This window comes from Aythya fuligula, chromosome 17, assembly GCF_009819795.1.
Source record: "Aythya fuligula isolate bAytFul2 chromosome 17, bAytFul2.pri, whole genome shotgun sequence".
Taxonomy (NCBI): domain Eukaryota; kingdom Metazoa; phylum Chordata; class Aves; order Anseriformes; family Anatidae; genus Aythya; species Aythya fuligula.
In genome coordinates, this window is record NC_045575.1 from 10,314,607 (window position 1) to 10,328,465 (window position 13,859).

A 13,859-nucleotide genomic window follows, 5' to 3' on the forward strand; every position below is an offset into this window, starting at 1 on the left:
CCCAGTCCCACCGGGGCACTGAGGGGCCCCCAGGCTCTCTCTGTCAGCACCAAGCAGCCGCTTCTCAGAGCCACCCCATGGGTTGTTCCATAGGGACAAACGTCCCCTCAGCAGCAGCACCCCTCACGTGCCACGGGGCAGCCCAGCTCCTCACAGAGCAGAGCGGCTGCACCAGCCCCAGGCACAGCCTCGCCTCCAGCCCCTTCCCCACTGTCACCGCACAGGGCAGTTAAATCCTCTGCTGCCACCTTGATAATATTTATTTCCAAAGAAAGCAGAAGCAAGAAATCCCTGGCCATACTGCATGCTGCAACCCGCTGCCAGGCCGGGGCCAGCAGCAGCCCGCCTCCTTCCTGCTTGGCCAATGCAGTTTGTTTGCCTTCTCCAAAGCAAACAGTGTGGATATTCTGGGGGGTGTTTGGCAAATCCCCCCCCACCCCCCCACCTTGCTTATAAAAGCTGCTTCCTGGCATGAGGTTTCCGGCATCCTGTTCCTTCCAAACACCGTTGGCGAGGGATGGCTGAGGGATCCCGGTAATATTTTAAGCTCCTAACACAGCATCTTGAGTTTATCCCCAGCTGCTCCTGCTGGCTGCGGCTCTGCCACCAGCCACAGGGCCCAACACAGCCCGTGCTGGGGTCACCGTGCCCGGTGGGGCTGCACCCACCAGTGCTGCACTGCCCAGCTGCCTGTGGGACAGCACAGAGCCAGTGGTGCTGACCTGAGGGCATGTGCCTGCTCCAGCACCTTCAGCCTCCCCCCTCCTCTGTTAGCAGCATGACCACAAAACCTGCAGCTGCTCTGAATTGTTTCGGTGTCTCCAAAGGCCGCTTTTACCTTGCTGTCCTGAAAGCCATGGTGACAACAGCGCAATAGCAGCAATTTGCAGCAGACGGCCCGGGCAGCCACAGCATGAAGCCACACCAGACACAGCCTCATTGCTCCCGATTTCCTGTGGGATCATGGGCTCTTCTAAAGGGGATCAAGCAGATGAACAGCAGCTTTTTCTGCTCTTAATTCTGCTTTTCCTGCTAGGCAAGAGCCACAAAGCCTTAGCAGGGGCTCCTGGCCTCAACGCCACCCTTTCAGCCCTCGGTGCAAGGCCAGGCTGTGGGGCCCGGTACCTGCAGGAGCCCGGCCATGACCCAGCAAAAGGGGATTCTGCTTCCTGCTGGCAGCTCTGTGGCCCGCAGGGGTGGCTGCCCCCTGCTCCTTACCAGCAGCTGCACCAAGGCTTGAACCACGGACATCAGGCCAAAGCCCAGGGGAATGAATGGGCACAAACATCTGCTCGCTCGGGCAGGAAAGAAAGTGCTCGCCCAGCTTCTCACCCTAGGGGCGAGCAGCTTGGGCCCTGGAGAGCAGTCACTGCTTGGTCCCTTTCTTGAAAGGAGCCTGAGAGAGAAGCAGGATTTTCCTGGAGAACTCAAAACACAGAGTTTGACTGCAAACTACTCGCACTTCACAGCCCTGCAAGGGATAGGCACCAATTTGATCTTTCCTGGATGCTGAAGCAGAGCAATAGCCTGTCTGAGCTCCTGCTTCCAACAGAGTGGGCTGTAGCAGCCGGAGCCAGTGGGAAACAGGCAAATTTAAAATGAACAATATCCTGGTTTTTTTCCTTTTGGTAAGTATGGAAATAGAGTTGCATCTATTTAGTTTAAAACCCATTAAATTAGCGTGGCTTCCCACACAGACAATACCACAGCAGTCCTCGAAGGGCCTCCTGATGTCACGCCAGAAAAAGCAGAGGTGACAGAGTGCAGCTCCTGCGTGCCCCACGTCTCCGCAGTGGGACGGGAATGAGCAGTCGCAGCTGCCAGCCCCACCACACGCCGCTGCCTTCTCGAGGTGCCCTGTGTTTGTGGCACTTGCTGTGGCAGCGCCAGGCCTCAGGAAGGGATGAGTCCGCCGGTCACCCAGTGCCTCTGCTTTTCAGCAAAATGACTCAGGTGTGGGGCACAGCAAAGTAACAGAGCGCTGGTGCTATTACAGTCAAGGCCAAACAAAAGCTATGTGAAATCCTTATTTTTCCCTCTCCTTCAAGTGCATTGACTGTGATAGTGCCAAAGACACACACAAAAAAATCTGCTTACAAATAGCATAGCAGGACACAGGAGTGTTTTTCTGTAGTAAGGCTACACAATCCCTGCTTGACCCTCAGGCCAGAACTAGAGTTTAGGACGCTGTCCTTGCTGCAGAACCAAGCGATTAAAGGGACAGAAAAGGTTTCAGAAAACATTTCCAGGTAGTGGAAACTGCAAGCCATCCCGCAGTGAGACAGGTTTTGTAAAAAACGAGGGCTACACCACACTGCCCTGCTGTGTACCCACGTTGTGCCCAGCAAGCTCGCTAAACATTTTGACTTGTATTTAAAATAAATAAAAGAGGTTGTGTCACTTTGTCCCTGTGGTTCTGCTGATCAGAAGAAAAGCTGAAGTAAAAAACAAACAAACAAAGAAAACCAAAACCTGACCAACTATGCAAAAGTTGAGGTGTCGGAGGGAGCAGAGAGGTGGGAGCTTGGAACAAGAGCTGGCTGTGTGCTCTGGCTGCTCAAGCCCTGGCGGTGCTCGCTGCGCTGTAAACCCCAGCCCAGCAGCTGACTCAGCACACGGCCTTGGCCAAAACGCTCGGCCCCTGGGGACGGGTCAGAGCCAGCAGCTCCTGGCCGTGAGGGATCGGATACAGAGGGAGGGGGAACCAGGAGAGGCTGGGAAAGCACCAGAGGCCCAGGCAGAGCTGGATTCAGGTCAAGCAGAGACTGAGGAGTTTCACCACGGCTTAGAGCAAAGCTCAAAGGTTACACAGCCTTCCTAGAAGCCAGGAAACTGTGGGTTTTTGTTTGTGCCTGGTGTTTGTTACGGTGGGAAATTGTGACCAGCGCAGTGCAAAGGCAGCGCGTGGAAGGCCAGCAGTCCTGCAGCAAGGCACCGGTCCCTCGCAGACCACAGCACAAAAACTGAAGCAGAAAGGGAAAACTGGTGCTTATCTGCTGCCTGCCGCTGCAAAGGGAAGCTGTCGTTTGTATGTATCAATCTTCAACAAGGACTCGGTGAAACAGGAATCCTTGCCACACCTCTGCTGCTTTCCTCGTAATCAAAAGCTCCTTTCTTTCATACTAATCCCCATTTTAATCCATTACAAAAAAGCATTTTACTCTTATGGATTTCATTAAACTGACTATAACAACTCTAGCAACACTGTGGACTTCGCAACTTCAAAATGTGCTGAAGCAGGAATTAGGTAACGGGGATTTACCAGGAATTAACCAGGAAAAGGCCAGTACAGGAGAAGCATGAAGTTCCAACAAGACAGAAGAAATTCAGCTTGAGGAAAGTACCATCACATCCCGTTCCAGGAATCATGCGTTACTTCCAACTTATACCTTGCAAAACGTTGCAAAACAAAACAAAACCAACTATTATTCTTTCAAATGAGGTTGAACTTCCTATGATTTAACAAAGATGTAATCATATCCGCAAAGATCCCAGAGTTCTTTACAAGCATCTTAAAAAGTAGAAATGAATCATTTCCTTATAAAACAATCAACTCGGTAATGCCGTGGTCTTGGAAATCACAGTTGAACAGTCAGACACAGGCATTCAAAAGAAAATAAAGCATTTAATGCAAAACCTTTTACCAAAAATTTTTACAGCAATTTTTTATAAACGGAGACTTCTCTTAAAACATAGAGCTGCTGATATAAATGTATTGGTTACAGAGGTAATTACAAAACTATCTCCGCAGCCCAATATAGGTAGGGATACTTCTGTCATCTGAAAACACCTAAGATGAGCCGAGAAGTACTGCTCAGGATCTAGTATACTACCTCTAACTGATGGTAACACACATCGTGGTTTTGAATTAAAAATTCCCAGGCTGATACCTCTGTACCCCAGAAGGCCTTTTTTATTTTAAGCATCCTAATAATCTGTGGCTGTGCAAGGAACGTATCTGAGATGCTTGTGAGCTACACTACACGGTTTTCCCTAATAATGAGAGGACTGATATTGGAGCAGAAAAAAATGCATTCCCCTGCAAGGAGCAGGCTTTGGGGATGGTGAATAAAACAAATGCTGCAATTTTGTTTCTGTTCCCACTCAATTGCTCCATGCTGACTTTTCTGGAACCGGAGGGCAGGTTTGAACTGGGGCATCCTGGTCTCTCTGGCTCCCCAGTGGCTCCAGCAAGGCCAGCTACTGGGAGGGGCAAGGGCTGCAGTTACACCAGGCTCCCTGTCCAGTCTCGCTGCTTCCCAGGCTGTTAGACGGGTGCAGACAGAGCTCAATCTGGAGTGAGCAAGGCCCTATGGAGATCAACAGCAGTGAGTCCACCCAGGAGGTGACAGCAAAAGACAGAATTGGTCCTTGTTGAGAACAAGCAAAAGGCAGCTAGAAGGGAAGGGCAGGACAGGCTGGAGCCCTCTCCTCCCCTCCGCAAGGCGCTACAGCAGCACAGGCGCTTCCCCAGCACATTAATTCATTCATTCATTTGGCAGACTCGGCTTGTCTGGAAATGATTACCTGTAAAAGGAGCTCTTTCACCAATGTAGCTGTTCACTGAAGCAGTGTCCTGCAGGGCTGGGCTCTGCCTGGTCTGCTGCCAGCCAAGCAGAGAAAGGCTCCAGCTAATCCCAGCGGAGCTGGGCTGCCTGCTCCCCACTTAGCAAAACAACAACAAAAAGGCCTTCGAGGAAGATGCAGTTGGGGGAATGCAGCTCTGCAGAAGACAAAGCCACATTAACCACTCTTAACAAAGCAAGTTTTCTTCCCCAGTGGAAGGGCAGGCTGGTGCCTTCCCTCCCCAGGACAGATTGTCTTTCGGGCTCTTCAGGGACACGTGGGAGGCCGCCTCTTCTCTTTTGCTGCGCTGCTCCAGTGCTAGGCTCCCCACGCTGCTACCAGGAGCTGAAGTCCCCGAAGCCTGTGCTCTTTTTCTCTTTCTTCGCAGCTGTGCTTGTTGAGGGCCCGTCATCTTCCACACTGCGCTTCCTGGAGCCAAAATGAAAACAACTCTCAGGGACTATTTACTGCTCAGTGGGACCAGGGCAGCTGGCTGCCTTTCCTCTCCCAGAAACAGCTACGCTGCAGCCAGCTCACCCCTTATAAATCAGAAAGAAGCACAAGCTCTGGGCTGGCATGGGACTGCAGGAGGGCTGGGACTGGTGGCTTTTGGTTCACCCAAGCAGAGGGAGAGTGTGTCAGTCTGCGGGGATGGTTCGGTTGGGCCTTGAACACTTTGAGGAATGTGCTCAAGACCCAGCAAGATCTCTAGGTCAGAGCTGAACATTTAACAGCTGCCTTTTTTTTTTTTTTTTTTTTTTTTTTTTTTTTTTTTTTTTTTAATAAAAAAGTGCAGTCACTATGAAAGTTTGAGCCACATCTCACCCGCATTTGTGGCAGTAAAAGAATTTATGGGTAATTAGGTGTAAAGCAGCTGGGCAAGTTTGTGAGATCCTTCTGTTTCTCGAGCATGGCCTGATGCAGTTGCTGCTGCTATTCCCAGCCCCTCTTGAGCAAAGATTATAACCCCATGGAAGTGCTACGTGGCCAGGTCACATACTGGGGTTTTACTGTCAGATAACAGCAGTTGACAGAGAGAAGCCTGAGCCTGCCAAAGGGCTGCTATGGGCCAAACTCCCAGACTCAAGGCAAGCTGCAATGAGTGAAAGACTAGGAAAGAAAACTCTTTTTTATACAGCTTGGCCCTTTCTGCAGAGCTGTTGCAGCTGCAAACTCTGCATGTGTTCTCTCTGTAAGTAACAGTGCAGTATGACAGCAGTTTTAAGCTGAACATGATATTTTAAGGGCCAAGCAGTATTTTGTAACTGAAATATTTAACTGACGTACACATGAAACCATCCTACATGGACTGTCATATTTTTATTCTCACAGTTATGCAAGTGCCTTTACGTCACACAGGCACATACAAGCTGATTAAGTAGTTGTCCAAATCTGTGTACACATAAATACATGCCTTTATGCAGCAGGCAGACAACAGCATTTTTGCAAATGCTTTTACAGAAGTCTGCTAAAAATCAAGTGGAAGGCATTTATTTTAATTTATCCAAAACTCATGCTAATCTTCTGCTGAGGCAGGATTCCGTGCTGTCCTTAGGAAAGCAAGCGATGCTGCCAATCCCAACGGGTGTACAAAGGGTGTCTGGGAGAAGATGCTTTGGGACAAGTCTGTACAACCTGCCAGGCACCCTGGAGCTACTTGCCAGACACCCTGTGCTCCCACAGCAAGCCTGAGAACCTGCTCCCCTTTCTGGCCATTTCAGTTGTGCTGGTGCAACTGTTTGTGTGGCTGCACAGGGAAGCAGATCAGCAGACAGATATGTGTTTCAGGCACCCTTTGCAGGGTAGCAGGGTAGAAGCTGCTAAAAGAAAAAACATCCATGGGACAGAGGCCTTCAAAAATAGCTGCTGAAGGGGAAGAGGCCAGAGTAGAAAGATGGTGGAGGAAGCTGCAGTACAGTTCCTTCTCAAGGACTTCTGCATTGTGGAAATGTATTTATGGTTGTGAAGTCTGCACATGCTGTTAAAGACCATCTCAGACATGTTCAAGTGCAAAAACAAAAGCTCAGTTAACTTTTAATCTTGCAAAACAAGAGAATTAGAGGGAACTCTGACTACTGCATGACAGTATCTTTGCAACCCCTGCTGGCACAAACCAAACATCTGGCCTATTCGAGAGTCTCAGCAGATAGCCCCGAGCCAAGCAACAATACTGGTGAGGGTCACCATCCAGCAGGAAAGGCAACTAAAACACTGAACGAAGATCAGTTGGGCAGGGAACTTACGCTGCAGCCATGTTAATGTATTTTCCAATCCCCTGACGGTAAGTTTTAGGAGTCTGGACCTCTTTCTTTGGTGGGATCACCTCAGCTTTTGTTTTGGCTGCTTCTTCTTCTTGCTGAGCCTTCTCTCTTTCTGCAGCAACCTGTGGGAAACAAAGAGTGCAATCTGTTGCAAGAGCTAGTCCAGAGTAAGTAGGCAATGTCTACAGTTCTTTGAAACTCGAAAGCACTCTAAGACAGCAATCAGCACTGCCCTGATTACAGGGCTGGCTTTAGCAGCCAGACCTCAAGGGCCACTACAAACTGGCTGTCTGCAGCCATTAGAACAAAATTCCTCTCATCTCACCTGCAGCTACTGGCAGCTACTGTGGGTGTTTGGATCGGAAGCCATTGTAAGTGTGATTGATTGGGAGCTGTGCCAGACCCAGCTACAAAGACCTCTCCGCTGAAACAGCAGTGACGATCCTGGCACACGAGGCAGTGCTGAACGGCTGATGTTTAACCTCAGCCTGCACCCATATGGGCCAGGGCGCTCCCACATGCAGAGGGAGGCACAAAGAAAAGGCATGGGAGAAGTGCGGTCTCCACAAGGGACAAGCTGGGATAAAAACTGAAGTGACTAAGCTACAAAGTTCTCACCTGGGCATCCGCCTCTTCATACGGATCAACAAAAACGGTCGTTGACTGAATTCGTATTTCTTCCTGGGAGAAGAAGTGAAGAACAACAACTGAATCTCTGATTAAGTCAAACCACCCCCCCCAGGTTCTGCTTTCTGGGAAGCAGCAGCAGGGTGAACCACACTGCCATGCAGGGCCACACGTTCGCTGCCTCCTGGCACTGCCCAGTTACCTTGGGGCGGTCTGTTTTTGGGTCACTTTCCACATTCTCCATAGCAGTCAGAGTCTCAAAGCCACCGACCACTCTAAAAGAGGAAAGACAATTTCCAGTTGTCACAATACACTTGAAATATTCTTGCTCCCCTACACCTAATATATCTAATTTCTGCCCATTAACAGATTTTTAAACCATTGTGCTCAGGAGAAGGGGGATCAGCAACCATACGAGGAAGACTTGAGATAATGCCATTCACTGTGGACAGTAAGAATTTTTTCCTCAAATCTTGGATTTGAATTCAAAATTAAATGGAACATGAAAAAGTCAAATATTCAGAAGTAAAGCAAAGACAGTTGTCCAAAAACTCAGTAGCCTTTCTAGTGCACACAAACCAGCCAGATGGAAAAAGAGTGACTGTGGGCAGCTGTCTGTGCAAGAAAACACAAGCCCATTTCAAAATGGATTCAACTTGCATGTTACATGTATAAATTTGGAGCTCATTTGTTACTCCCATGAGCTTTGAAAAATAAACCAGACTGGGTCAAGAAAGCAAATGTTTTCATTAACTTCTGATTTTTTACTTGCAGCCATGAACTTGGTCAGGGCTCTGGGAAAGCAGCAGAGCATCAAATCACAGCCACAAGAAAATTCTGGGACACTTTTCATTGCAGGTTTTATTTAGGAGAATGGTAGATCACCAGCCTCTCATCCTTCAAGGCAACATAGCCGAAGACTTGCTTCAAAACGTTTAAGAAAGGCCAAAGGCTTTTTGGTCTGTTATATGGCTTGCACTTAAAAATAAATAAATAAATAAATAAATAAATAAAGCACAGAACAATGGGAAAGTTCCAGAAAAGGATATTTAGAAAAGATAAATGGGGTGACCCAGATAATTATAAGCCTGTCATCCTGGCATCTATCCCAGCAAAATAATGGAATGGCAGAGACAGGACATGATTAAGAAAGAAAGGAAATAAGTAACAGCAATCAACAAGTTTTTTTTTTTTTTGTGGAAAACAGAGTCTGTCAAATCACCTTCTATCGTTGAGCCGACAGATGTGGCTAATAGGGATAACAGTGTCAGTGGAGCAGACTTCTGGAAGGCGGCTGATATTTTGATTGTGAAACCAGAACGATATGAAGTGAACACAGCATACATTAAATAAAAAAACTGGCTGACAGGTGTCAAAATCTAATTTTAAATAGGAACCTCTGAGTCAGTATGTTTCCAAAGGGGTCCTGCTGGGATCCGATCTTGGTCCCAAGGTATTTAATGCTTTTATCCACATCATCATCCCCAATTAAATTTGAAAAAGGCTATACTTAGAAGAGCAGTAAATAAAGACGAAGACAGGTCGCTGATGCTGAGAGATCCAGATCCCTTAGAAAGGCAGGCTGTAGCTGGACAACATCTGTTTTAACAGAGCCAAGCCACATGGCCAGGAACCAAAAATACAGCCCGTATTAATGTCTGTGGGACAATGAGAAGCAGCCACAATTCTGAGAAACACTGCTCCCTTAGCCAGAGGAGCTTGGGTCCGGGAGCTCTACGTGAAGAGGGCACAAGGTGGCCATCAAGGAGCCCAGGACTGCCCCTTACAGTAATTCACTGCAGCCACAAAACAGGGTAAAACAGATGCAAAAGAAGACCAAAAAGACAGACCCAGTTACAGAAATGAAAATGCTCCCAAGTTAGAGAAGATGCTGCTAAGCACTTGCCCTGAACCGAGCTGTCCTTGCAGACAGTTTGTTGCTGTTGCACTGTTCCCCTCTATTCCCCAGGGGTCTGTCAATACTCTGTAATAAAGCTGTGACTTTTAAGAGCAATTAAAAAACACTGATGCAGGCTAAAACAGACTCAATCACTTGGAACTGGAGGTAGTACACTGGGGGAATCTCCCCAGAGCCGCATAGTGCTTGAAAACCCTGCATGAACTTCAGAAAGTTCCTAACAAAAACCCAATTTCAAATTCTTCCTCCAGGCCAATATCAGGTTTGCTTATAATATCAATGATTAACACACAGCCTAAGATACATTCACTGTATTCTAATTGTCCCTAAAGGAAACTTCTGATTTAATATTGGAGGATTTTCTAGCCAACAGCTCCATTCATTATCTGCTCGCATGTTTCCATTTAATTAGGTTCTGATAATTTGAAATAGCCAGATCAGCTATGCACTGACAACCTCATTGAGTAAGCCCTTAGCCCATGGCTAGACCTCCCACGATATTAGCCCTCGTGCATTTTGGCGCTACTCACGAATCTTCATTCGCTGTGCTAATTAAACATTAGTGGGAATATTTTGTTACTTGTACATTTTAAGAGCTGTGATAGACGTGGCATTCACAGGTCAGAAGCAAATTACCTAAATACTGTCTATTTTGAGATGATTATAAAGAGCTATGGGGGAAGAACAACAAGTTGTTACCCTCAAGATGGTTTGGTAGGTTTTAGATCTACCTTTCGGGGCCAAAAATAATACAAGGAGAAATTGCTAGTTAGCACTTTTTGCAGGACCTGTGTTGTTTTAATACCTTCTATCATTTCTGCTGTTGGTGGTAAAGATTGCCTTGACATAAAAGAATCGGCATGACCTGTAGCAAAGTTAAGACATCAAATAAACTCCACTTAAGACTGCAGACGTGTCCTGCAGAGAGGGAGAGAGGTGTTCCAGGGATGCAGCTCTCAGCAGAGTTTCCTTTCATCTGGAGCATCAGCAGTTAGGTAAACGTTTTGGCATTTGGAGCAGGGCATCTCTTTGGTGTCGCTGCCTTCTTCCCACAGTGATAAGATGACCCTTTCATGCCAGCTGATACAAAAAAGTCAGCTCTGGTTCTCCCAGCAGCTTTCCTTAGTTTCAAGTACCATTTCTAGCAAGGGTGCTCCTCACTCCCTGTCAGTGAGGACTGATGACATGATGTCCTTCTCATGTCACTGTATGGGCCTGCAGAAAATATTGTCTTGTCTTAGCTTATTTTCTCTAAAACAGGAAACTCATTTCTTTTACACCCGTCTTCTCTTCTCTAGCACTTTGCACAGAGTATTCCTATGCATATTACAGTTTCAGCACAGTGAGCTCCCAATATAACTTTTTGTCTTTAGATATTGTGATAATACTCAGCGGCCCTGGTGCTAACTTGGGAGCTCAGTAACAACGGGGAGAGAGAAGGGCAGAAACAAGTTTAACCTTTTCCACTGTTTCTGGCTCCATTCCTTTTACAAGGTGCCATGCATGCTTTGTCCTAAATGCAGCAGGCAAGTTCCTGTGAGGTTTAAACAGCCGTTGAGATGACAACCTTCAGTGGAAAGGGTGACACCTTCAAGACACCACTTACATTAGAACAACCGGTGAAACCGAAGCTTTGCTGTGTACTTCCAGTAGATGCTGAAATGGTGATCTCAACTATATATTTAGCTCAGCATCCCTGAGACAGCTTGTTGTATTTTTAGAGGAGCTTGATAAATGTTGCATTACATTTAAGCATGGGCGACAAGGCAGGTACATTTAGATTTTTTTCTGTAAGCATAGCAGTGAAAAGAAAAATTTTGTCCTTACTCATGTAATTCTGTTTTCTTGAAAAGTGAACTAAGCTAGCACTTGAAATCTTTACATCTCAAATTTAAAGATGTTACTTAAAATCCGACTTCCTGTTATAGCTCTTTTATGCAAACTAGTAACCTCGTCTCAGATCGCTGCCAAAGTCTTTGCATGAAGTGTAAGTGAAATATGTGGAGCAAGCTCTATGCATTTGCAATATGCCAGTGCAAGTCTCAGTGCTACATTAGTAAGTACTGCTCCCAAAGAAAACTGCAACTCCTTAACAGACCCACAAACATTCACACATGAACTTCCCAGTTCTCATATTTTTGTTTAGACGAATTACAGGAATTAAGTGTTATGAGTGCTGGGTATGGCCGCAGTCCAAGATGATAGAGCTTCCTGGTCAGAGACGATACAAGAACAATGTCTGGACTTTTTCAAAAAAAAAAAAAAAAAAAAAAAAAGTTTGAAACTAGAAACAGAAAGCAGAAATAAATGTTGTTGTTTTGTAAATACATTCTGCCCTCAAGCTTATTTTTATTAAAAAAAAAAAAAAAGTACATGCATTTATATGCAGACAGAGGACAATATACACATGCACACATGCACAAACACGTACACTCACTCGGGACAAAGTGTTTTCTATGCATACACCCCATCTGAAACAGAGCAAGCAATTCAAACTTGTAACGAGGATGCAGTCAAAACATCTCAATTTCTCATAAGGGCTTAATATAAGAGGTGAGAGACAGCAACAAAGGGCAGCAAAAAAAAATAAAGCAACTTGGAAAAAAGCACTTTGAAACTAGACTCAACAGAAGAACCCGGCACGTAAGGATTTCTCTGCTTTGGCACAGGTTCCTTTGCAGGGGTCATACAACTGTCTTGACAAGCGGCGCCAGCCCTCGTGCAGCTCGGACAGCCCAGCCCTTGTGTGCTGCAGGCGGTCACACCACGGCTCCCTCCTGCTTTTACTTCCCCACCTCGCTCCTGCCCTGCTGCCTGGGAGCAGCCTCTGCAGAGCAGAATTAGGTCAGGCCCCCTGCACAGATTCGACAATGCAATCAGCTCTTCCTCCACTGTCACACAATTTCTCTGTTCCTCAGATGGACTAAAGCAGAAGAGCAACAAAAATGTGTTTTCCAGCTTAGAAACCATTGGGGTTCACTGATTCAAATCATGCAGGGAATGTTACAAATGGAAACAGGTCCTGTGCATTATTTCCCATACCTGGGTAACTGAGTAATGCACTGTAGCAGTTTTACCCAGCCCTCACTTTAAAGGACAACAGTTGCCTTAATCGCTCCATTCTGCAGGATTGCAGTAGGGAGCATTAAACAGCCTAAGGCATATTTAATAGAGTAATGCTAATCCAAGGGAAGAAATCTGTCTACCACAAAAGTATCTGGCAAAGGGAGGAAGGAAGGAAAGAGAAGCCTAAGCTGAGTGAATGTCGGCTACTAACCAGTACTTCACATTTGACTAAGCGTGAAGTTTCCCAAACCATCTCGTTCATATTTCCAGGAACACCAGAACTGAAGAATCAGTGGCAGAAATCTCAAGAGACCATTAAAAGATCTGCGTAAGCAGATACATGCAGCTGTGTATACAGGGAAAAACTGTCCTCCAGATGCTCATCTCTGCTGAGGAGACTCCTCAGTCTCCACATCCTTTTCTCAGACCTTAACAAACACAGGTGGTACTCTGATAAACTTACAGAAACGCTGCACAGATCATTTCCAGCTTTGTCATTCTGACTGAGACTTCTCTTTCTGCTCCCTCTCTTGCCCTTCTTCTTAATCATATCGCATACCTGCAGCCTGCCCTCACTTTCAAGGCCACCATGTCCTGCTTGTCCTAAATCTCACCTACAACTCAGTGAGCAAGTATTTCTCCCCTCCTAATGATCAGAACAGCTCCATCACCCTCCACTAGCATTCCAACCGGGACTTTTTTGTGGGTCCTTTTAGCCTTGGAATGGATTCCCTGAAACAGTCCACAAAGCCATTTCATTTTCCCTGGGGCTTTCTTTTTCCTTGGTGTGAAAGAAAGTGCAAACCTTTGCTGAAAGGTAGCTGAGGGTCACTGTTGTAACTGCCCTGCACCTATAAGCACTCTCTTTTCTACTTACACAGTCAGCTCTCTGGCACAGAGATTATATTTCTATTCCTACTTATAAAGGGCCAAATGGACTAGGTCTCTGAGCCACTGGAGTTATGAGCCATTGCAGTAATAGAAAATAAAATAACACAGATGGGATGTGCTTGCATCTAAATTTCATAAAGCATTCCAGACAAGCACGTAAGCCTATACTGGTGTTTTGGCAGTAATGCCCTTGTAGCCCATGCAGCTCATGGAGCAGTTGAATTCCCAGTTGCGGCATGGGTAAGGGGGAGCTCCCCCCCAGCAGCACAGAGCAGCAGCAGACAGGACCTTCCCCTTGCAGCAGTCACCTGAAAATGTTTATCACCTGCATTACGCAGAGCTAACTCCAGTCTGTTGGTTCACATTATTTGAGTTTCTAAATTAACCCCCTTACCAGCCAGCTAGAAGCAAACAAAAGCCACCAGTTAGTTTTCAAGTTAATTACAGCATTCTCTAAGTCAGGAGAAATGGTAATTACTAGAAATGATAATTACTAAGTTAATCTAGGCAGCTCTGCGGGAGCAGGAAAT

The 13,859-nt window shown here is 46.5% G+C and overlaps 1 protein-coding gene across 1 annotated transcript in view; it reads right to left on the reverse strand.

Moving 5' to 3' along the window:
• Nucleotides 1–3,605: 3,605 nt before the first annotated feature.
• PPIL2 (peptidylprolyl isomerase like 2) overlaps nucleotides 3,606–13,859 on the reverse strand; it is a 72,171-nt gene continuing 61,917 nt past the window's right edge. The window contains exons 17-20 of the mRNA XM_032199171.1: nucleotides 7,657–7,729; nucleotides 7,446–7,508; nucleotides 6,810–6,949; nucleotides 3,606–4,995 (exon numbers count right to left, since the gene is read on the reverse strand). Coding sequence (XP_032055062.1) covers nucleotides 4,902–4,995; nucleotides 6,810–6,949; nucleotides 7,446–7,508; nucleotides 7,657–7,729 — 370 coding nt within the window. The 3' untranslated portion in view covers nucleotides 3,606–4,901. The remainder of the gene's footprint in view (nucleotides 4,996–6,809; nucleotides 6,950–7,445; nucleotides 7,509–7,656; nucleotides 7,730–13,859) is intronic.